Here is a 23519-nt window from a genome sequence, read left to right as displayed (position 1 = left end):
TCCGTCTGTTGTAGGATTGGTAAAGATAGTTTCCCAATCTGTTGGTTGCCGTTTTGTCCTAACCACAGTGTCCTTTGCCTTACAGAAGTTTTGCAGTTTTATGAGATCCCATTTGTCGATTCTTGATCTTAGAGCATAAGCCATTGGTGTTTTGTTCAGGAAATTTTTTCCAGTACCGAGATGCTGTGTTCGAGATGCTGCCCTTGTTTTTCTTCTATTAGTTTGAGTGTATCTGGTTTGATGTGGAGGTCCTTGAACCACTTGGACTTAAGCTTTGTACAGGGTGATAAGCATGGATCAATTTGCATTCTTCTACATGTTGACCACCAGTTGAACCAGCACCATTTGCTGAAAATGCTATCTTTTTTCTATTGGACGGTTTTGGCTCCTTTGTCAAAAATCAAGTGCCCATAGGTGTGTGGATTCATTTCTGTGTCTTCAATTCTCTTCCATTGGTCTAGCTGTCTGTCTCTGTACCAATACCATGCAGTTTTTGATCACTATTGCTCTGTAATACTGCTTGAGTTCAGGGATTGTGATTCCCCCTGAAATCCTTTTATTGTTGAGGATAGCTTTAGCTATCCTGGATTTTTTGTTATTCCAGATGAATTTGCAAATTGTTCTGTCTAACTCTTTGAAGAATTGGATTGGTATTTTGATGGGGATTACACTGAATCTGTAGATCGCTTTTGGTAGAATGGCCATTTTTACTATATTAATCCTGCCAATCCATGAGCATGGGGGATCTTTCCATCTGCTGAGGTCTTCTTCAATTTCTTTCTTCAGAGTCTTGAAGTTCTTATTGTATACAGATCTTTTACTTGCTTGGTTAAAGTCACACCGAGGTACTTTATATTGTTTGGGTCTATTATGAAGGGTGTCATTTCCCTAATTTTTTTTCTCGGCTTGTTTCTCTTTTGTGTAGAGGAAGCCTACTGATTTATTTGAGTTAATTTTAAACCCAACCACTTTGCTGAAGTTGTTTATCAGCTTTAGTAGTTCTCTGGTGGAACTTTTGGGATCACTTAAATATACTATCATATCATCTGCAAATAGTGATATTTTGACTTCTTCTTTTCCAATCTGTATCCCCTTGATTTCCTTTTGTCGTCTGATTGCTCTGGCTAGAACTTCAAGAACTATATTGAATAAGTAGGGAGAGAGTGGGCAGCCTTGTTTAGTCCCTGATTTTAGTGGGATTTAGTCTAATGTTAACAACTGGTTTGCTGTATATAGCATTTACTATGTCTAGGTATGAGCCTTGAATTCCTATTTTTTCCAGGACTTTTATCATGAAGGAGTGTTGAATTTTGTCAAATGCTTTCTCAGCATCTAATGAAATGATCATGTGGTTTTGTTCTTTCAGTTTGTTTATATAATGGATCACGTTGATGGTTTTCCGTATATTAAACCATCCCTGCATGCCTGTGATGAAGCCCACTTGATCATGGTGGATGATTGTTTTGATGTGCTCTTGGATTCGGTTTGCCAGAATTTTATTGAGTATTTTTGTGTCGCTATTCATAAGGGAAATTGTTTTGAAGTTCTCTTTCTTTGTTGGGTCTTTGTGTGGTTTAGGTATAAGATTAATTGTGGCTTCATAGAAGGAATTTGGTAGTGCTCCATGTGTTTCAATTTTGTGGAATAGTTTGGATAATATTGGTATGAGGTCTTCTATGAAGGTCTGATAGAATTCTGCACTAAACCCGTCTGGACCTGGGCTCTTTTTGCTTGGGAGAACTTTAATGACTGCTTCTGTTTCCTTAGGAGTTATGGGGTTGTTTATCTGGTTTGTGTGTTCCTGATTTAACTTCGGTTCCTGGTATCTGTCTAGGAAATTGTCCATTTCCTGCAGATTTTCAAGTTTTGTTGGATATAGGCTTTTATAGTAAGATCTGATGATTTTTTGAATTTCCTCTGAATCTGTAGTTATGTCTCCCTTTTCATTTCTGATTTTGTTAATTTGGACACACTCTCTGTGTCCTCTCATTAGTCTGGCTAAGGGTTTATCTATCTTGTTGATTTTCCAAAGAACCAACTTTTGATTCCGTTGATTCTTTCTATGGTCCTTTCTGTTTCTACTTGGCTGATTTCAGCTCTGAGTTTGATTATTTCCTGTCTTCTACTCCTCCTGGGTGTATTTGCTTCTTTTTGTTCTAGAGCTTTTAGGTGTGCTGTCAAGCTGCTGACATATGCTCTCTCCTGTATCTTTCTGCAGGCACTCAGAGCTATGAGTTTTCCTCTTAGCACAGCTTTCATTGTGTCCCATAAGTTTGGGTATGTTGTACCTTCATTTTCATTAAATTCTAAGAAGTCTTTATTTTCTTTCTTTATTTCTTCCTTGACCAGGTTATCGTTGAGTAGAGCATTGTTCAACTCCCACGTATATTTGGGCGTTCTTCCCTTATTATTATTTAAGATCAGCTTTAGGCTGTGGTGGTCTGATAGCACGCATGGGATTATTTCTATCTTTCTGTACGTGTTGAGGCCCGTTTTTTGACCAATTATATGGTCAGTTTTGGAGAAGGTACCATGAGGAGCTGAGAAGAATGTATATCCTTTTTCTTTAGGATAGAATGTTCTATAAATATCTGTTAAGTCCATTTGGTTCATGACTTCTCTTAGTCTGTCTATATCTCTGTTTAATTTCTGGTTCCATGATCTGTCCATTGATGAGAGTGGGGTGTTGAAATCTCCTACTATTATTTTGTGAGGTTCAATGTGTGCTTTGAGCTTTAGTAAGGTTTCTTTTACGTATGTAGGTTCCCTTGTATTTGGGGCATAGATATTTAGGATTGAGAGTTCATCTTGGTGGATTTTTCCTTTGATGAATATGAAGTGTCCTTCCTTATCTTTTTTAATGACTTTTAGTTGAAAATTGATTTCATTTGATACTAGAATGGCTACTCCAGCCTGCTTCTTCGGACCATTTGCTTGGAAAGTTGTTTTCCAGCCTTTTACTCTGAGGTAGTGTCTGTCTTTGTCTCTGAGGTGTGTTTCCTGTAGGCAGCAGAATTCAGGGTCCTCATTGCGTATCCAGTTTGTTAATCTATGTCTTTTTATTGGGGAGTTGAGACCATTTATGTTGAGAGATATTAAGGAATACTGATTATTGCTTCCTGTTATATTCATATTTGGATGTGAGGTTATGTTTGTGTGCTTTTCTTCTCTTTGTTTTGTTGACAAGACGATTAGTTTCTTGCTTTTTCTAGGGTGTAGCTTTCCTCCTTATGTTGGGCTTTACCATTTATTATTGGGACATCTGCACTGTGCAACTCTATTTCATTATATGGTTAGAAGTTCATGACAAAGGCATGCAGACCCCTGACAACCTGTGGCTCCAGAGCGTCATTTGTCTGGGGTTACTATTTCAAATCATGGTTGACCCCTGAATGATGATTGTTTCTGCACAATAAGCCCTCTTTGTTTTTGTATACTATGAGAGTCTGGGGTCTTCAACAATTTTCAGACCCTTACATTGTATAGCAGATGAATATTAGCTACAATTTTCCTTATGCAAATGTGAAATTACAAAAACAAACATCATATTTTGTGTCCTAAAAGCTCTCTTTAATTATTAATATCCTTGGAACCATTCTGCCAAGGGGTCATGTACTGAATATTGGACTTTAGAAGCTATCCATCTTGATTCAAGGGGATTTAGCATGAGAGGAGGAGGAGGGGCAGAAAGAGAGTGGTAGAAAAGAAGAGGAAGGGGAAAAAGAAGAAGAAGAGGAACAAAAATAACAAGGAGTAGGAGAAAAAGAAGATGAGGAAGAGGAGGAGAAGAAATACACCAGGAAGAGGAGGAGCAGCACTAGGAAGAGGAAGATGAGGACAAGGAGTAGAAGAAGGAGGGGGAATAAATTCCTGCTTAGTGGTGGAAGACAGAAAGGTCGGCTATTGGAGGACAGACAAATGGGATACTGAAACACAAATCTTTCAGTTCTAAAAAGGGTCATCTCCTACTGTACAATCAATGATGGGCCAGAAAACTTGCTACTCTGTGCCTTCAGCGCACTCTAATCCTAATGGAGGTGCTCATGTCACTCAAGATTCACTGGCCATTCAGGGCGTTTTTAATGACCCTCCAATCAGGAGAAAAGGAGTGTTCTTCCGGGTTCTTTTGTTCCTGCTGCAAGTTCCACTCTATTACAGAGCAGGCTTGAATGGTTGGATGGACTTGCTTTGAACTCTGCTGCTGAGTGCCTTACCAGAGTGCCAACCCTGAACTACCAAGTCCAATCATGGTGAGCATGTGACCACTGCCCCTAACCTGAATTAGCAGTGGACTGAGAAGGGGGAGGCAGGGAGGTGGTCCTCCCATGCATGGGCTTGGTGGGAACTAGCAGCCATCTTGTAGATTCCATGTGGTCCTAGTCATTAGGTGTTCTCATGTGTTCTGTTTGGGAGCTGGATTTGTGCAAAGCCTTTGGAGCAAGGGGTTTCTGTCAGAAACATCATGGGCTGGATGCCAAATTCAGAGACCTAGCTTCTCAGTGCCCTCCAGAACGTGTCCCTTGCCATTTAAAATCAACCTCAAGGCTGGGTAACACTGGAATTTAATCTGTTAGGGGAACAGGAGAATCTATGATGTAGGATCTTCCATTGCTTAGGAAATAGAGGCACTGTGGATTGCTCTGGTGCTGTTGTAGTTTGATGTTAATTCCACTTTTTCCAGAGGGGCTGCCTAGGATGAGGTGTATTCACATATTCAGGTGTCTTTCGTTGGAAACTTCTCCCCATTTTAACATGTAAAATATAGGCTAGAGCAGGTTATTGGGCTGGGGAGGGGAAGGTGGAACTGAAAAGGTTTAGGGAGAAGGAGAGAAGTGAGGTAAGGTGGAGGAAGGAAAATGGAAGTGAAGCAGGTGGCCTACAGCATGTGTATTGGTCCCCAGAGCAATGGCCTTGCTTTCCTCTTGATTTAAGTTTATAAATTCTTAAGATAAATGGAAGTACCACAACCGAGTTTTAAAATTACTTATTTGAGTCATGGACTGAACTGTGCATTGCCGTAACAGGGAAAGGATTTGCATGTGGAGCAGGACTCCTGCCCTCACAACTGTGCAGGAGGACCAGTGTCCTGTGTACAGTGCAGAGTGAAACAGGGTAGGCAACAGCTAGATCACAGACTAATTGAAGTTTAAAGCCTTCATCTGCAGGGCTCACCTTTATGAATAAAGTCCTGCCTGACTTAGGGTGTGTGATTTTGTAATTTCGTAACGAGTTTTAATTCATACCTTTTAATGTAAACACACAAGATTGGTGGGTGAGACTCTGGGACCCACTCCTGAAAGACAGTCTTACAACACCTTCCAAGATGTTCCAAGAGTGGACAGTAGGAAGGAGAAAGGACCTTTCATTAGTGTTTTCTGAGGTCTCTGTCCTTGGCATGGGGGGGGGGGTAACTACAAACAAAGAGGATCCTGTGTATGAATTGACTTCACTGACAACTTCGTGTGGAAGTGTGGATCACAGGAGACCTGTTTTGTCTCAGTTGCTTGACCAGCATACCTCCAGTAGGGGAGATGCTAAGTTCCTAAGACTTAGCTGTGTGGTTCAAGCTAATGAGGGATATGGGGAGGCTGAGCAGTCAGACACACCAGTGGGAGATAGCAAGCAGTGTCTTCTAGGATTCCCATTAGACACATCCATTAGGAAATCTGGGGGAGATCACAGTCCCACCATGGTGAGTGTGAGGACCCCAGACCCCAGACCCCAGACCCCAGACGTGGAAGAGTACACTGGTGGATCTATCAGAGTCTAATGTGTTAGACTAGGATGAGCTGTGATCCACACTGTTTTGTTGGTATATGTGTTGATCTGGGGAGATGCACTGGGCTTTCTTTCCTCAGTGAGAGGGCATTCCTTGAGGAGGGGAGAATCTGGATTTCTAGCCATTGCTGTGTTGCTGCTACTCTCTCTATGCAGTGCACACACTGAAGCTTCTAGTGTGTGGTACACGGACTTGTAGGGAATATTGAGGTCCAGTTTGTAGAAGTTCCAAATGAAATAACTCGACAAGTTCAGTAGGAGTGAAATCAAAGTTTGTGGCTTATCCAGAAAAAGGTAGTTTGAAATGACCATCAAGTGCTGAAAGGAAATTATAAATTGAAATGCAAGGAGATTATCACCTTTAAACAGAAGATCCTTTCTATGGACTTTAAATCTTAGAAGATGCCATGAGAGTAACACGCTTTCCTACTAACCCTCCAATTAATGGAAGGAGTAGGCAAAGTGATTCCTAGTCCCAGTAAAAGATTCTACAACTGTTATTCATCTGTGATGGGGTCCAGCCCAGTTTAGAAGCCAGACTCAAGAAGACCACGTATTTCTTGTGGGTTGGAAACAAGAAGGATGCAAAGGTCATGGATGCTTGCTCTGTGGTTTCAATTGAGCACTCTTCTAGCCATCTGTGTCCTACAGAGTCAGAGCCCCATTGATGAGCCTGTTGAGTTCATTACTTGAGGTCATGAGGATGAAGCTTCAGTAGTATTTCCTGACCACATGATGTTGAGATACAAAACATGAGTCATCTGCTATGGAGAGCTGCATACACAATGTAGAAGTAACCAAAACAACAGCTATGTTACAAGTTGCCCCTTAAAATGTAAGCCACATATGTCTGAGACAGAGCCATAGGACTTGCCTTTTGACCTGGAGGTTTCTTGCTCCATCTACTTATATACCCATCCCAGTTTACTGGAATGGGAAGTGATATTCTGTGCCATTTTTGTCTTTTATTGTATACTTTTTTGTTTACCTTTCAAATGTTATTCAAATGTTATTCCCTTTCCAGATTCCTGGACGTAAGCCCTCTATCCTATCCTCCTCTCCTTCATTATAAGGGTGTTCCCCACCCCAACCACCCTCCCTTCCCACCCTCCTGACTTTCCCTTATACTGGGGGTGTTCACCCTTGGTCCGACCAAGGGATTTTCCTGCTATTGTTGCCCAGCAAGGCCATCCTCTGCTACTTTATCAAGCTGAAGCCATGGGTTAGTTCAGGTACAGTCCTTGGTAGTGGTTTAGTCCCTGGGAGCTCTGTTGTTGTTATGAGGTGGAAAGCCCCTTCAGCATTTTCAATCTTTTCTCTAATTCTTCCAACAGGGATCCCATTCTCAGTTCAATGGTTTGCTGCTTGTATTTGTCTCTGTATTGGACATGTTCTTGCTGTGGCTCTGAGGAGACAGCTATATTTGTCTCCTGTCAGCATGCAGTTCTTAGCTTCATTAATCTTATTTAGTTTTCGTGGATATATATGGCTCTGAAAGGCTGTTCCTTCTGTCCCTTCTCCAAACTTTTCTTCCATATACCCTCCTGTTAAGAAGGAGTTAAGCATCCACACTTTGCTTGTCCTTCTTGAACATCATGTGGTCTGTGGATTGTATCTTGGGTAATTTGAGCTTTTGGGCTAATATCCACTTAATATCCACTCTAAGGCCACATGATGGGAGGACAGTCCTGCATCTCCTCTAGGCTTGGCTCTGAAGGTGAAAGTTTTCCTGTATTGGCAGTACTTGACATTAGCCATGAGTAGTGACGTCATCAATTTCCCTTGGTCGATAATCACCCTGACTGACCATTACTCTGGACCACAGACCAGGCAATGAAGAATCTGGAAAGGGTATTGCCAGGGTGTGAACTTTGGAATCGATGTGTGGGGGTGGGAGCATCCTCATAGAAGCAAGGGTAGGGGGCGGGGGTATAAGAGAGGGGGAAAAGGAGATAACATTTGAAATGTAAATACATAAAATATCTAAGAAAATAAATAAAGTAGAAACAAATGTAAAGATAGAAGAATATGGACAAAGACCTGAACTTACTGTGAACTGTTGTTGACACTAATGCAGCTAGTTCAAATTACTCTAGTTACACGAGTTCAGTTCCCTAAAACCAAACAGATGGGCACTCTGAGGGATTGTTATTATTTGCAATATTCAAGATGGGAAATCTCTTCTTTAATCTGGAGGTATTGATTGACAAGAAAAAATTAGTCTAGGCCATAGCTTGTGGTGGGCGCTTCCATGTATAAAGGATATTGAGGTTGGTAGTTCTTTCTCTTCTTCCCCTACACTGGCTAGAAAGATCATTTTATTTTCTGGCATTAGCATCTCCTTCTCGTTAATTCTGGCATATGGTAAAGACGAGCTGAGACACACAGCTACTGCTGTATTCTTCAAATTTCTTCCAATACAGTTTTTGTTTTACTAGTTGGACCACATTCTGCGAGCCATCCTTATATATATCCACTCCATGCACACATAGACAGATCCATTGTATTAGTTCTGTTCATCTGGAAAACCTTTACTAACACAGATATGATGTTTCACCTTCCCACTGAGGAAGATGTGCTTCTAACATTAGTGCTCTGTAGCTGTCGGCATCCATTCCCTGCTTTTCTCCCAGGGTTGTTTGCAGTCTCACATGTAGCAGTTGAATATTAGCTGCAATTTTCCCGACGTCAGCGTACAATCAGAGAAACAAACATCACGCTTTGTGTCCTAAAGTCTCTCTTTAATTGTTACTATCCTTGGAACCTATACTTCACTCTGCTCCAAGCTGAATACTGTACCTTGCAAGGTATCCCTCTTGATTAAGGAGGAGCAGCAACAGCAGCAAGAGCAGGAGGAAGAAACTCCTGCTGAGTGCTGGACGGCAGAAAGTTAGGTTATTGGAAGACACACAAAAGAGATACTGAAATAAAAATCTTGCAGCTCTGAGAAGGGTAAGCTCCTGGACTAGAATCCTGGGCCAGGAAATGCTATGCTGTGTGCCTTCATCGCACTCTAATCCTACGGGAGGGATTCATGTCACTCAAGATTCACTGGCCAATCAGGGCCTCCAGGCAGGACGTCCACTAGTAGAAGAGGAGTGTACTTCCTGGTGCCCTGTTTCCAGCAGCCGATTTTTCTGAGTTGCTTAGCGGGCTTGAATGATTGGCCTGATGTGTTTTGATGTCTGCTGCCGGATGTCTTATGGACGTGCTGGCAATCTACTAATTCGGAACATGGTGAGCAGGTGCCCACTGCCCAAAACGAGAAGGAGCGGGCGGCTCAGCCGCCGGACTCGGTGTGGTGGGATGCAGGGGGCCAACCCTGGCTGTTCTTTCTTTTTGGTTTCTTTTGAGGCTGCGGAGGGGGAAGAATGTCCGCGGGGGCAAGACTTGGTCTTGCGAGATATTTAGGGTTGCCGTTTTACCTATTTTAAGTCTAAGGCGCTTTGCAGCTGTAGCTGACTTTCCTGAGTTCCTCAGAGGCCAGACTGTAAACTGCAATCTCTGGTATGTAGCCCCTCACCTTAAAACAGCTGGGGGGTTAAGTAGCCTTTCTTCTATCTCCAGGGAACTGGGCTGCTCTAACTTCCAGCCTGGTAGTTGAAGTCACAGGGAGAAAAGTGACAGACACACTTTGAAAGGTGACTTTAATGTTTGTTTCCAAGTTTTTCTCAAACGTTGTCTACTAAAAGGTAATTGAGTAAAGGATTGATTGCTAGAGCCTTTCCCTCAAGTCCAGATGCACTCACTTGATAGGCTTGGGGGAAGTTTGGAGCAATAAACTTCTATGAGCCAGGAGAAGAGAGACACACTCACAGAAGAAAGACTTTTATACAAGCAAATATGGATAAACTCACCTAAGTTCTATACAAAATCATATGTTTTGGGGAGGTTGGCTTGATCAATGCATATTGAATTTCCAACTGGAGGGTACCCCTTTGCAGCTGTGTCCAATCCACTTGCACAATTATTTCAGCTCAGTGGGTTGAGAAGAATGCCATATGTTTCAGCTGTGTGTTACATTACATATCTAGCACCTAACATTGCACATAGGGTCCAGGTCAAAGCCATTCTCTCTGCCAGGGAATGGCCCTTACTTATTCCAAATTGGTACGGATATGTGGGGATTTTCTTATTATTAATAATGTTTTTCTTTTGAAAGAGTCAACGATTGATTTCACATTTTATATTTCATTTCTTATTAATTCGTTCATTTTTATTGGTTATTTGATTTATTTACATTTCTTTTTTTTTTTTAAAGATTTATTTATTTATTATATAAGTACACTGTAGCTGTCTTCAGATACACCAGAAGAGGGCATCGGATCTCTTTACAGATGGTTGTGAGCCACCATGTGGTTGCTGGGAATTGAACTCATGACCTCTGGAAGAGCAGTCTGGTGCTCTTAACCACTGAGCCATCTCTCCAGCCCTATTTATTTACATTTCAAATGTTATCCCGCTTCCTGGTTTCCCCTCTGCAAACCTCCTATGATATCCCTCTCGTGCGCCCCCACAAACTCCTGCCTCACCTCCCTAGCATTCCCCTACGTAGGGGCAGCGTCTCCACAGGACAAAGGGCCTTCCCTGCACCCATTGATGTCAGATAAGGCCATCCTCTGCTATGTGAACAGCTGGGGCCATGGATCCCTCCAGGTGTTCTCTTTGGTTGGTGGTTCATCCCTGGTAGCTCTAGGGGAATCTGATTGGTTGATAATGTTGTTCTTGCTATGGGGTTGCAAACCCCTTCAGCTTCTTCAGTCTTTCCCCTAAGTCCTCTCTGCTGTCCTAGTGCTCACTCAGTCCGATGGTTGGCTGTGCGCATCCACATCTGTATTGGTCAGGCTCTGGCCGAGCCCCTCAGGGAGCAGCCATAGCAGGTTCCTGTGAGTTCATGCTTCTTGGCATCAGCAATAGTGTCTGGGTTTGGTGTCTGCAGATAAGATGGATCCGCATGGGGGGGCAGTCTCTGGATGGCCTTTCCTTCAGTCTCTGCTCCATTCTCTGTCCCTGCATTTCCCTTAGACAGGAACAATTGTGTGTTAATATTTTTGAGATGTGTGTGTGGCCCCATCCCTCAACTGGGTCTGCATATGGTCTCTACAGGTTCTCTTTCCCCTTTGTTGGGTATTTCAGCTAATGCCATCCCAGTTGTGTGCTGGGAGCCTCTTGCTTTCCTAGCATCTAGGGCTTTCTAGTGGCTACTCCCAGTTCCTCATTCCCCACTGCTACACACTCCCCTTCCATTTCCTGACCCTCTGTACTTCTTTCCTATCTCTCCCCACAACTAATGCTCTCCCACCCCCACTGCCCGCCCAGCCTTTCCCTCTCCGTCTTTTTGCCTCCTGTAATTATTTTATTCCCTCTTCTAAGTAGGACTGAAGCATCCACATTGGTCTTCCTTCTTGCATTTCATATGGTCTGTGAGTTGAATCGTGGGAATTCTGAGCTTTTTGTCTAACCTCTAGTTATCAATGAGTACATACCATATTTATTCTTTTGTGACTGGGTTACCTCACTCAAGAAGATATTTTCTACTTCCATCCATTTACCTGTGAGTTTCATGATGTCATTGTTTTTAATAGCTGAGTAGTACTCCATTGTGTAGATGTACCACATTTTCTGTATCCATTCCTCTGCTGCGGGACATCTGGGTTCTTTCCAGCTGTTGTGATAGTACTTAATATTAGGGATGAACAGTGCCTTTGTTGTGAAGTCAAAAGATAATTTCTAAGAAATGACGGTCTGGTTCCTAGGACTTGTGAACACTTCATATTGTTTTGCCTGCTACATTTTACTAATTGTTTAGAAACTGATAGACAGGCGGTGATGGGAAGCACTCTTGAGAGAAAGATCAGTAGCTACTGACGGTAAGAAATAAACAGATTAGAGGGCAGTTTGAGGTATTTTTGTGGTGGCTGTGAAGTCTGTGTTCTTTTTAAATTTTTCATACATACAAACATAGGTAATGATGGTCAAGTTGACATTATGCCTGGCAGAGTCTCCTTAAGTGTTTGATGAAAGCCTGACTATATTTTGTGCTTTTGTTCATGGCTTTTTCTCTCCGTTCCCTCATTATGTCACCAAGACTGCACGCAGTCTTGATTATTGTATCTTTGTGTCTTACTGTGTCTGTGTGTTTTCTATTTCTTTATTATCCTATTGATAACTCTGTGTTCTATAAGATGGCACATACCCTGGGATCAGCTTCCCCATCATAAATTGTTGGAATGTTTCTAAAAATACTTTTTTTAAAAGAATTGTTATTTTATGTCTATGCGTACACAGTAGCTGTCTTCAGATAAACCAGTAGAGGGCATCAGATCCCAACACAGATGGTAGTGAGCCACCCTGTGGTTGCTGGGAATTGAATTCAGTCTACCTGGAAAAGCAGTCAGTGCTCTTAACCACCGAACATTCTTACCAGTGCCAATTGTTTGATATTTTAATTTATAGTTTTTTTAAATCTGAGTTGCTGTCTCCATCGTGTCTGAGATTCAATCAGTGAGCTCTTTGGTCTTCTTGTTGCCATGTGCCTACATTGCTATCATGGACTCTAATCCTTTAGAAGTGCAAGTCCAATTCAATGCTTTCAATAATGATTCCTGTTGGCCACGGCCTATTTTATGATATCAGTGAAAATTAACCATACAGTAGAGTTGTGTGGATGATCGGAACACAGTAAATTTCCCCTTCCAACTACACAAACCAGGGAGGACTTTCTTCTACATCTAGCTGTAGAGCAGTTAGCATCAGTGCAAATCCTTTAAGGGTTGGAGTGATCCCAAGATTGACAAGTCTAGGCTGCCGTGAGGAAAAATCCTGTTAAAAATGTTCTCCTTTAGTAATAATGAGACCAACGTCAAATGACTTCTCAGCTCTCTCTTCTGTAGAAGATTTTGATGCTAGGAATATTTGTTGAAAGGTGCTTGCTTAAACACAGACTGCCATCTACTATACTTTTAATATGTGTTATACATTATAGTGTGCTCATCAAATCAAAGTCAGCTGGGGTTCTAAATCAGACCCTGTCTCAAACAAAGGAAATATTCAGAACTGTATTTGTGATAGGCCAGGATATTTCGGTTTTTCTTTCCTTTACTAACTAGTCTTAATGGTAAAATTTGATTCCAAGGTAAAAGTTACCTTCTTTTTTTTTTTTTTTTTTTTGACTTGTTCTTCATGTACATTCTTGTCATTTCCACATCATATATGGTTTCCAGTGTTCCTGGTATGTTCTCTTAACTGGGTGATAGTGAACTAAGTCACTATCTGAAAAAAGATTCTACTTCTGTAAGCACATGCTATGTACCTAGGCCTTGAGCTTGAGTATAAAAGCTATCCCCTGCTTTTTAATAAATTGATTTATTTCTTTTATGTATTCAGTTTACATTCTGAACACTGCCCTCCTCCCGGTTACCCCCTCCCATAATTCTTTGCCCAGCTGCCTCTCCTTTTCTCCCCTGAGTCGATGGGCCACATTGCATTATGCACATCTTCTATTTCGTAGGACTAGTGTAACTACAGTATCTTGGTTTCATACTAAGTTCAATGTTTTATTCAGATTCTTGATAGCCTGGTGTGTAGGCCCAAAAATGGGCCAGTCAGACGCTCATCAATCATCTAAAATTGATTACCTTACTGTTCATTCCTAATATTAAATATTGTCAAAGAAGGGAAGTTATCAACTTCCTTTATTCTGTCCCTTTCCGGACTGTGACTTTACCACTTTCAAAGTTCCTGGAGTAGACATTGATATTAAGCTGTGATTAAAAGAGTATAGTATCTTTGATGTAAAGGATTTTCCAATGCCTGGGAAATAGTGAATCACACTGAGTAGAGTTTACCTCAGGGAGAGACTGCCTCCCTCACGTAAGTAGCATGGTAACCAAGCATCTTAGAGATTAGGATGCTGGATACACATGGTTGTTCACCCGGATTGTCAGAAAATATGGCTTTGAAAGGAAATTTATACAGATTTAAGGGGTAAGTTTCAAAATTCACAGACTCAGGGCTAAACACTGTGAAAAACAAGCCCAGGCAAGTCCAGACATGATGGGGCCCGCCCTGCCACTAGGACTAACAGACCATAAGGATAAAAAAAAAGGAATACAGGAACCAGCCCAAGCTATCAGGACTGACTCATAAACCATCTGACAGGAGGGCATTTCCCCCAGCTTACTCAGAGTGACACTTTAACCAGATGTCCTTCAAACCCTGATAAGCCCCTGGCTTCTAAAATCCTGTAAGCTCCAGTCAGCACGTACTCTTCTGCTGTGTTGTAATCTCACTGCTATGTTTGAATGTGCCAATCACTTATAGCTGTGCCAACTCTCCCCATCCCCCTGTTCCTCACCCTATAAAAACCCCTTGCTTCTAAAAGTCCGGGTCGACACCTCTGTCTCCTGCTCGGGATATGTGTCGGCCTGGAGATCTCCGTAATAGATCTCCATAGTAAATCTCGCCTTTGCTTATTACATCCAAAATGGTCTCTTTGTGTCTGGGGTCTGCGATTTCCCAAGACTTGAATAAGGGTCTCTCTTCACGGATCTTTCATTTGGGGGCTCGCCCGGGATCTTCGCGACCACCCCAGACTACGAAGACCCCATGGAGGTGAGTTAAATTTTTGTCCGAGTGTTTCTGAGTTAGCGGCGCCGCTATGTGTGTATATGTGTGTGTTGGTACCGGTCTGAAATAGGAGAGGAGAGTGGATGTGGAATCCCACTTTGTGTTACCTCCTAGGAGAGTGGATGTGGAATCCCAGTCTGTGCAGTAGCCTTTTCGGTCCGTAAGGATCCTCTGGCCGCGGAAGGGGGGACACCCCGGGCCCGCAAGCTGCAACCCTGGAAGACGTTCCATGGGTGGAGAACGGTCGGAAGAGCCCGACTGTGGACAGTCAGGAGGACCTGACTGAAGTTTTCTGGAACAAAGCAGACGGAGTGCTTCTTTTACCTAGGCAGGAGTGGACGAGGAATCCCACTCTGTCAGAGGTCGAGTTTGGCTGCCTATTTAAGTATAGGCACGGACGAGTGTGCTTGGACGTGTTAGTGTCTGTTTTCTGTATTCTGTTTCTGTGTTTGGTGTTCTTTTTCTTTGCCATGGGGCACACTGTGACAACCCCTTTGTCTTTGATGGTGGACCGTCGGACAGACGTTAGGGCAAGAGGACACTCTGGAATCCTGTTGGGAGGTAGAATCAGATGGTCCGTCTCATCCCAGAAGCAGCTAAGGTTAAGCTGCAGTGTACTGAAGTGCAGCTACTGAAGGTACCAGGCATCTGTGGAAATTGGTTATAGGATACTTTGTCTTGGTCTCGTTTGTCTGGTTTGTTTTCTGTGGTATTGTCAAGTGTCTTTTTGGCTTTTGTTTCGTTTTTGAAATCTTGGACTGATGACTGTGTTTGAAATCATGGAACTGTTTGCTTTGTTCGTCAAAGAGTTTTACTTGGTCCTCTTGGTGCTTAACTTAAAAGTTAAAAATAATTTGCTTGAGAAAAATTGTTTTCTGCCAGGGAGTTTTATCTTTCTCTCTTGAGCCTCCTCTCCAAGGATTGATGCCCCTCCCTTTACTCCCCTTTTCCAGTCTAGTTGCTATTAACAGTTGTGTATGAAGGACTCAGGTTAGTGAGTGACCCTGTCCGAAGCAGACATTAACAAGAACCTGAAAGCTTTACCTTAGATCCTGAAGAAAAATTCTCCCTGTTGCTTAAACATTCACAGCTTCTAAGGAAGGGACAGACTAGAAGCCTAGTGTCATTTGGAGGCTGGTTCTCTTGAGAGGCAAAGCCACCAACCAAGCTGACACTGAAGAGAGATACTCCTTGAGGGAAAATCTAAGTCCAGAGAGATAGTCGGTAACCGATCAGCTGCCTCTCTGCTCGCCTTTCTGTTTCACAGACAAAGCTTGTGCTTATTTTTTAATGGCCGCTTTGTCCAAAAAAGGCCTCCTGGTTTAGCTGTGTGACTAAATGCTATTTGTCCTCTTCAGTGGACCTCTATTCTCTAGATTCTCTTCTTGGTTTCTCACCATCGCACTTGAGATGCTTTTTAGTAGCTGTTACAGGAAATACAGAATCCTACTAGAGCCCAGAAAAAAACGTTCCAGACACAGATGGAAGGCCCTCACTTCTGCCTGTTGACTTCAATATGCCTGAAGGTAGGGAGCGCCAGGTCTACCGTCAGACTCCAATGGTGTGTCTCTGAGGGGCTGAAAAAACGCCCCACCAATTTGGCTAAAGTAAGGAAAAGATATGAAGAAAAAGTTACAGAAACTTGAAGGGTTAAGCTAAGTCACTGAGAGAGTTATTGTAAGTTGCAGAGAAAATAAGGTTGATGTGTGGTTCAGGGTCTGTGCACAAAAGTGGACAACACTTAATAGCTGTAGAAGAAGATGCAGACAGAGAGACTGAAAAAAGAAAGAAAGAAAGAGGACAAAAAGAACAGAAAGCTAGGGAAGAAAAGAGACAAAAAGAAGAGGAAGCTAGAGAGCTAAAGAGAGATAAAAGACAAGAGAGGAACATATACTGGCCACAGTAGTTAGGGAACCTAGGAAGACAGTACCTGGCAACAGAAGAGAATTCCTGGCTAAAGATCCGTGTGCCTAATGCAAAGAAAAAGGACACTGGGTCAGGGACTGCCCCAGGAAGAACAAGAGGGGCCTCTCCAGTGGCCCCGAAGGCAAGCCTCTCGGTCCTAGAGTGCTGGCTATGCGCAAAGATAGAAGGGAAGCCCGCCCAGTTGTTTTGTAAATACGGGGGGCCTAACACTCTGTGCTCCTATGCCCAAATGGACTAGTGTCCAGCAAAAGACCTTGGGTACAGGGGACTACTGGCAACAAACAATGCTTATGGACTGCCCGAAGAACAGTGGACCTTGGCGTGGGCCGGGTAACCCACTAGTTCATGGTCATCCCTGACTGCCCCTATCCCTTGCTCATGAGAAATTTGCTCTCCAAAATGGCTTGCCTGGGCTGAAATGGCTGGGTGAGGCCATGTGTATGCATATCTGCAGACTGTGTATGTGGAGCTTAAGACCTGTCTCAGTGCACCAGTACTTGATGCTGGGAGGTGTGTGGCTTAGTGCTGTTCTGCCTGGAACACATCACTCCTGCCAGCTGGGCACTAACAATTATCACCCAATCCAGGACTTAAACTGTGGTAGAGTGGCTGATGTTTTGCCTTTAAATGAAATGTCCCAGAGGATGGGACCACTGGTCAGCTGCCATGGACTAGATTCTCCACCTGTTGGGGGCAATCTGGTCACCTTGCTGCCCAATCCTGACCTGGAGCCACCACAGCACGAGTGTCAAGCACTGGCAGAAGCCCATGGGTGGAGGGAAGACCTCTGTGACTGACTGACCGACACCTGCTGAAAGCTGAAGCTACCTTGTCCACGGACAGAACAGTTCTCTTCATGAAGGTCAGAGATAAGTGGGTGTTGCCATGGTGGACAACACAATGTCATCTGGAATGGCTGAACCTCTACCCCCCAGCGCATCAGCACTGCAGATGCCTTTGCCATCTCTTGGATGCCCTGATGAAGCCAGCAACTGTGAGTATTATTTATTGCCCAGGACATCAGGAAGGAAGAAATTCAGTGGCATGAGGCAGTAACAAAGCAGATAAAGTGGCTCGGGAAATGGCTATGCAGGAGCCTATCCTGGTTACAGGCCTGCAAGAGACAGCCACTGGGAACTGGGATTGGACTAAGGGATGGCCTCACTTAGAATGTACAACAGAAGAAAAGGCCCAAATTGCTTAAACGAAAAAAAGACAATGGCACACTTGAGGGAAAACTATATTCCTCAGAGAACAAACAAAAGACTCACTTTGCCAAATACAGAAATGGACTCACTTAGATAAAAAGTTTGTCCAAGTAGTTAAGATATATGTAATAGACTTTAAGATTCTAGCCAGAGAGGCAGTAAAAAGTATAAGGTATGTCAATAAGTGAATGCTTAGTAAACAAACAGGGCAAAGAGACCTAGAAAGTTTAGCGAGAAGTCGAAGTGAAGTTCACTGAGATAAAACCAGGAAAATACGGTCACAAGTATCTCCTAGTGCTTGTAGATACCTTTTTAGGAATAGATAGAAGCTTTCCTCACCAAGCAAGAGACGTCCTCAGTAGTCATCAAGAAGATACTGGAAGAAATCTTCCCCAGGTCTGGAGTGCCCAAGGTAATCTGGTCAGACAACGGTCCTCCTTTCATTGCCAAAGTAAGTCAGGGTGTGGCCAAATATTTAGAGGTCGATTAGAAATTACATTATTATTTACAGACCTCAAAGTTCAGGACAGGTAGAGTAAATAAATAAAACTCTAAAAGAGACCCTGACTAAATTGACCATGGAGACTGGCGCAGACTGGGTGGCACTCCTTCCCTCTTGCTCTCTTCAGAGCAAGAAATACCCCTTCCAGATTCAGCCTTACCCCCTTTGAGATCTTATATGGGGCCTCAGCTCCTCTGACTGTATTAGATGATGTTATTGAACCAACATGTCATAGTAATAATGATTTGTATGCCAGGCTAAAAGACCTACAGGTGATACAGAAAGAAATCTGCTCAGAGCTGGCAGCAGCCTATGCCCTGGGACCCCTGAGACATCTCATCAGTTCCAGGTCGGAGACTACAGCTACATACAACGATATGGAGCCCAGACACTCGAGCCTCACTGGAAAGGACCATACCTGGTGCTGCTGACCACCCTGACATCCGTCAATTCTCAGCCCTCACCAGCCGTGTACTAGCTGTTGGGGCTGAGAGCTGGGACCTAGAGGGAAACTGAGATCTTCAAAAAGCTCCCTAGACTTACACATCAAATAAGTGGATACATCAGAGATGTGACTGGGAGGTTGCTATAATGCTCACTTGAAGAGTGTGTTTTAAAAACAAAGATTTCATGTTTGCCCTGGGTTCCGTCAGGATAGGTGTGGAGATAGGCTTGATTTCTATTAAAAATGATATAACATTACATATGTTAATACTCCTACAAAATGATAGAGACGTTCAACAAAGTTGGTTTGAGTCTTGGTTCACTCGGTCTCCCTGGATGACTACCCTACTCTCTACTATAGCTGGGCCATTACTAATAATTTTCTTGGTTTTAGTTTTTGGCCCCTGCGTGACAAACAGCTTTTGTTAAAAATCGGGAGGGTGGTATACAGTGGATGGTTCTGAGACAACAGTACCAGTCAGTTAGGACAACTGGTGAGACCAAATACGCGATTTGATATCAAAATTCTAAGATTAGAATTACTTAGTAGAAGAAGAGGGGAATGAAAGGAAAATTATACAGATTTAAGGTTTAAGTTTCAAAATTCACAGACTCAGGGCTAAACACTGTGAAAAACAAGACCAGGCAAGTCCAGACATGACGGGGCCCTCCCTGCCGCTAGGACTAACAGACCATAAAGATGAAAAAAAAAGTAATACAAGAAACAGCCCAAGCTATCAGGACTGACTCATAAACTATCTGACAGGAGGGCATCTCCCCCAGCTTACTCAGAGTGACACTTTAACCAGATGTCCTTCAAACCCTGATAAGCCCCTGGCTTCTAAAATCCTGTAAGCTCCAGTCAGCACATACTCTTCTGCTGTGTTGTAATCTCACTGCTATGTTTGAATGTGCCAATCACTTATAGCTGTGCCAACTCTCCCCATCCCCCTGTTTCTCACCCTATAAAAACCCCTTGCTTCTAAAAGTCCAGGTCGACACCTCTGTCTCCTGCTCGGGATATGTGTCGGCCCAGAGATCTCCGTAATAGATCTCTGTAATAAACCTCGCCTTTGCTTATTACATCCAAAATGGTCTCTTTGTGTCTGGGGTCCGCAATTTCCCAAGACTTGAATAAGGGTCTCTCTTTGGGGATCTTTCACCTTCAGAAGGTAACACAGGAGACAGCCATGATTAACCAACAGCCAGTAGTCCCATCCCCAGATCACAGAGCAGCCCTTTAACAAGCAGCTTCATGGAGCATTGCAGTGTCACAACCACCACTAAGGCCTGGTGTACCATAAAGGACCGCTTTTCTTCTTGAGAAAAGCATAGATCCGCCAGGTGGGCAGGACATCAGGTGACACCATTTGAAAAGGAAAAACACTGTTGTGGTGAGGACTGGCCTGACTGAGCAAGGCTTTCCATGAGGACTTCATGGATAGAGAATTACGTAGCTCCTTCTCAAACTTAGCCACATCTTAGAGCCTGTAAGGGCCTGGGGCCTAGGACCTGGGGCCTTTCCCTAAGGCCTTGAGGTATGTATTAAAAAAGCAGAGTTTCTTCTCTAAAACCAGGCATATGCTTTTGAGATCTGTTAATGGTCTGGGGCCAGGTCCTTTGGAGAGGGGTTGTCTCTGATGCTGAGATTCCAAAAATTGTACCACATGGGGCTGAAGACATCACTTCCAAAGTAGTGGAGGCATGGTCTTTAATGTTAATGAGATGGCCCTGTACTCAGTGAGCAATATTGTTTTATCAGATCCCTCCTTAATTTGTCCATTGTATGGTTGGTTCTGCTGACTTTATGTAAGTCTCCCATTTTTTTCCATTTTCCTTGTAGGTAGTATAAATGCTGCTGTTCTTAAGAAGCTTCCTTAGCAGAAGCCTTAGTTCCTTGCTACCCCACCCCAGCTTTCATACGTTCTATCTCTTTCTTTTTCTATCTTTTACATCCTCTGAAGCCTTCCACTTAGGATTCTGTCCCTGAAGAATGGCCTGTTCTTTCAGAGTATTGGTGTAGTTAAGAAATGATTGGTGAAATATATTTGCTATGTAAATCTCCTAACTGCCAAATGGCTAAAACAAGTAGTCACCACTCTATCCTTAAATTGTTCAGAATCAAACTTAGGGTGTCTGTGAATTGTTCTGTTTATGCATGTGAGGGCTAAATGAGTCCATTTGTGCATTTGGGAAAGTGAGTCTTTTGCTTATTCTCTGGGGAGTATAGCTTTAACCTTGAGTGTGCCACTGCCCTTCTTCTTCTAAGCAATTTGGGCTCTTTCTTCTGTTGTATATTCTAAATGAGCCCATCCCTTAGTCTAATCCCGGTTCCCAACAGGTGTCTCTTGCTGGTCCAAAACCGGGATGTTCCTTTGCATAGCCGTTTCTGGAGACACCTGATCTACCTGGTTATTGTCCAGTGCCACTGAGTCTCTTCCCATCTGATGTCATTGTTGTTACCTTCATCATGACATCCAAGAGACCTAAGATTTTGGCTTTGAAAGACCACCGGAGCAGAGAGACCCTCACTCAAGTCTCGAGATGATGTGACCCCCCAAGAACTCACGTAAGCCCGTCCTTGCTGTAAAAAACAAGAGGATTATTGATAGGAAACAGTGCACTGTGGTCGAGACTCATGTCCCACGCAGGGGCAGTGGAGTTCGACCTCGTGATGCTGGGAGAAAGAGTATTTAAAGGGAGAAAACACAACCCAAGGGGGCAGGGGTAGTGTCATTTGGAAAATCACAAGAAACTTCCTGTCAAGATTGCTTAACTTTTTGTTCCCTTTAGTTCCTAGGAGAAGCTTCCTGCTTCTCAAGGTGTTTCTTTTAAGATTTTAATCTAACTTTATGGTCAGCTAGTTCCTGGAAGAAGCTTCCTCTTATCTTTACTAGGTTGGGATAACCTATCTAAGGGCCTAATCTTAAACCCTTTTATCTGAATCCTGGGAGAGCAGGCTCAAAAAATGTGATCCTTTACTTACTTACTGGTAGAAGGCATGGTCTGGAATTTGAGGTATTTAGGGCTTCTTAGGGGTGAGATTCCATTTTTAAACTCCGACTTTTTGGCTGTATTTTTTATTCTTTGAGCTTCTTTTTCTACCATGGTATATAGCCCGGTGTATGGGAGCTGTGGCAAAGGCATCTGTGCTGATGTGCTGAGGGATAAAATGCTAAAGAATGGAAAGTTCCTGCCTATTTGAAGGCCGATTGCTTGGGTGGGATCTTGTGGTCTTTTCTGGATGTCTTGAGGCAAAGTCAGCTTCAAGTCATTGAGATGCTCCTCATTTAAGTTGAAAAGTTTTAACTCCCTATAGACTGGACTTGAGTCACCCACCTACCTCCCACCCCCAAGAAATGAAGTGTTTTAGCCTGCCAAGGGTGTATTGGGGGGAGAGCCTTCTTTTATAACAATTAGATGTCTGAGAACTGTCATGGTGGGCACTTCTTTGTACTCTAGCTTTATCTCTTGGCTTACAATAGATTCTTGGAAGCAGAAGGGTAAGAAAGAGCAGTACACAAATGAAACAAGATTTGAGGAAAGAGAGCAAAGGAGCTGACTTGGGTTTGATGTTTTCAGGAGAAACGTAGACTAGGTAGAAGGGCATAATTAGAAAGAGATTTCTGAGTGTCTTGCAGTTTAGTTCTACATTCAAGCTTGTCAATATCTATGTTACACATAGTTAAGAAAATGAAGTTAGCTCAATAGGGTAGCATGTCTTTTCCAAACCTCCCACAGCATTTGTTATGGAGAGCTGCATACACAATGTAGAAGTAACCAAAACAACAGCTATGTTACAAGTTGCCCCTTAAAATGTAAGCCACATATGTCTGAGACAGAGCCATAGGACTTGCCTTTTGACCTGCAGGTAGGTTTCTTGCCTTGCTCCATCTACTGATGTACCCATCCCTGTTTATTGGAATGGGAAGTGATATTCTGTGGCATTTTTGTCTTTTATTGGATACTTTTTTGTTTACATTTCAAATGTTATTCCCTTTCCCAGATTCCCAGACTTAAGCCCTTTATCCTATCCCCCTCTCCTTCATTATAAGGGTGTTCCCCACCCCAACCACCCTCCCTTCCCACCCTCCTGACTTTCCCTTACACTGGGGGAGGGGGGGAGGTTTACCCTTGGTAGGACCAAGGGATTTTCCTCCTATTGTTGCCCAGCAAGGCCATCCTCTGCTACATTTTGAAGCTGGAGCCCAGGGTTAGTTCATGAATAGTCTTTGGTAGTGGTTTAGTCCCTGGGAGCTCTGTTTTTGTTATGGGGTGGCAAGCCCCTTCAGCGTTTTCAATCCTTTCTCTAATTCCTCCAACAGGGATCCCATTCTCAGTTCAATGGTTTGCTGCTTGTATTTGTCTCTGTATTGGACATGCTCTTGTTGTGCCTCTGAGGAGACAGCTATATTTGGCTCCTGTCAGCATGCAGTTCTCAGCGTCATTAATCTTATTTAGTTTTCTTGGATATATATGGCTCTGAATGGCTGTTCCTTCCGTCTCTTCTCCAAACTTTTCTTCCATATACCCTCCTTTTAAGAAGGAGTTAAGCATCCACACTTTGCTTGTCCTTCTTGAACATCATGTGGTCTGTGGATTGCATCTTGGGTAATTCGAGCTTTTGGGCTAATATCCACTTATCAGTGAGTGCATACCATGTGTATTTTTCTGTGATTGGGTTACTTCACTCAGGATGATATTTCCTAGTTCAATCTATTTGCCTACAAATTCCATGAAGTCAATATTTTGATAGCTGTGTGGTACTCCATGGTGTAGATGTACCACATTTTCTGTATCCATTTCTCTTTTGAAGGGCATCTGGTTTCTTTCCAGCATTTGCTATTATAAATAAGACTGCTATCTACATAGTAGAGCATGTGTCTTTTTTGTATGTTGGTGCACCTTTTCCGTATATGCCCAGGAGAGGTATAGCTGGGTCTACACGTAGTGGAATGACCAATTTTCTGAGGACCTTTCAGATTGATTTCGAGCGTGGTTGTACCAGTTTGCAATCCCACCAACAATGGAGG

General features: G+C 43.1%; 1 protein-coding gene across 7 annotated transcripts in view; it reads left to right on the top strand.

Annotated features, from left to right (window-relative positions):
• Window positions 1-8797: 8797 nt before the first annotated feature.
• Znf431l14 (zinc finger protein 431 like 14) overlaps window positions 8798-23519 on the top strand; it is a 35719-nt gene continuing 20997 nt past the window's right edge. The window contains exons 1-3 of one of the 7 annotated variants that reach the window (XM_039096317.2): window positions 8800-9015; window positions 9231-9285; window positions 20828-21055. Coding sequence is in view for 2 of the 7 variants with exons in the window: in XM_039096310.2 (XP_038952238.1) it covers window positions 8938-9015 (78 nt within the window). In the remaining 5 variants the exon portion in view is untranslated. Of the gene's footprint in view, window positions 9016-9213; window positions 9286-9340; window positions 9420-20827; window positions 21056-23519 lie in introns of those variants that run through there. The other 6 variants (XM_039096314.2, XM_039096315.2, XM_039096313.2 and 3 more) reach the window with 6 other exon arrangements.

This window comes from Rattus norvegicus, chromosome 17 (genome assembly GCF_036323735.1).
Source record: "Rattus norvegicus strain BN/NHsdMcwi chromosome 17, GRCr8, whole genome shotgun sequence".
Classification (NCBI taxonomy): domain Eukaryota; kingdom Metazoa; phylum Chordata; class Mammalia; order Rodentia; family Muridae; genus Rattus; species Rattus norvegicus.
Note: the sequence above shows the minus strand (reverse complement) of the source record. Positions and strands in the feature narration are given on the sequence as shown.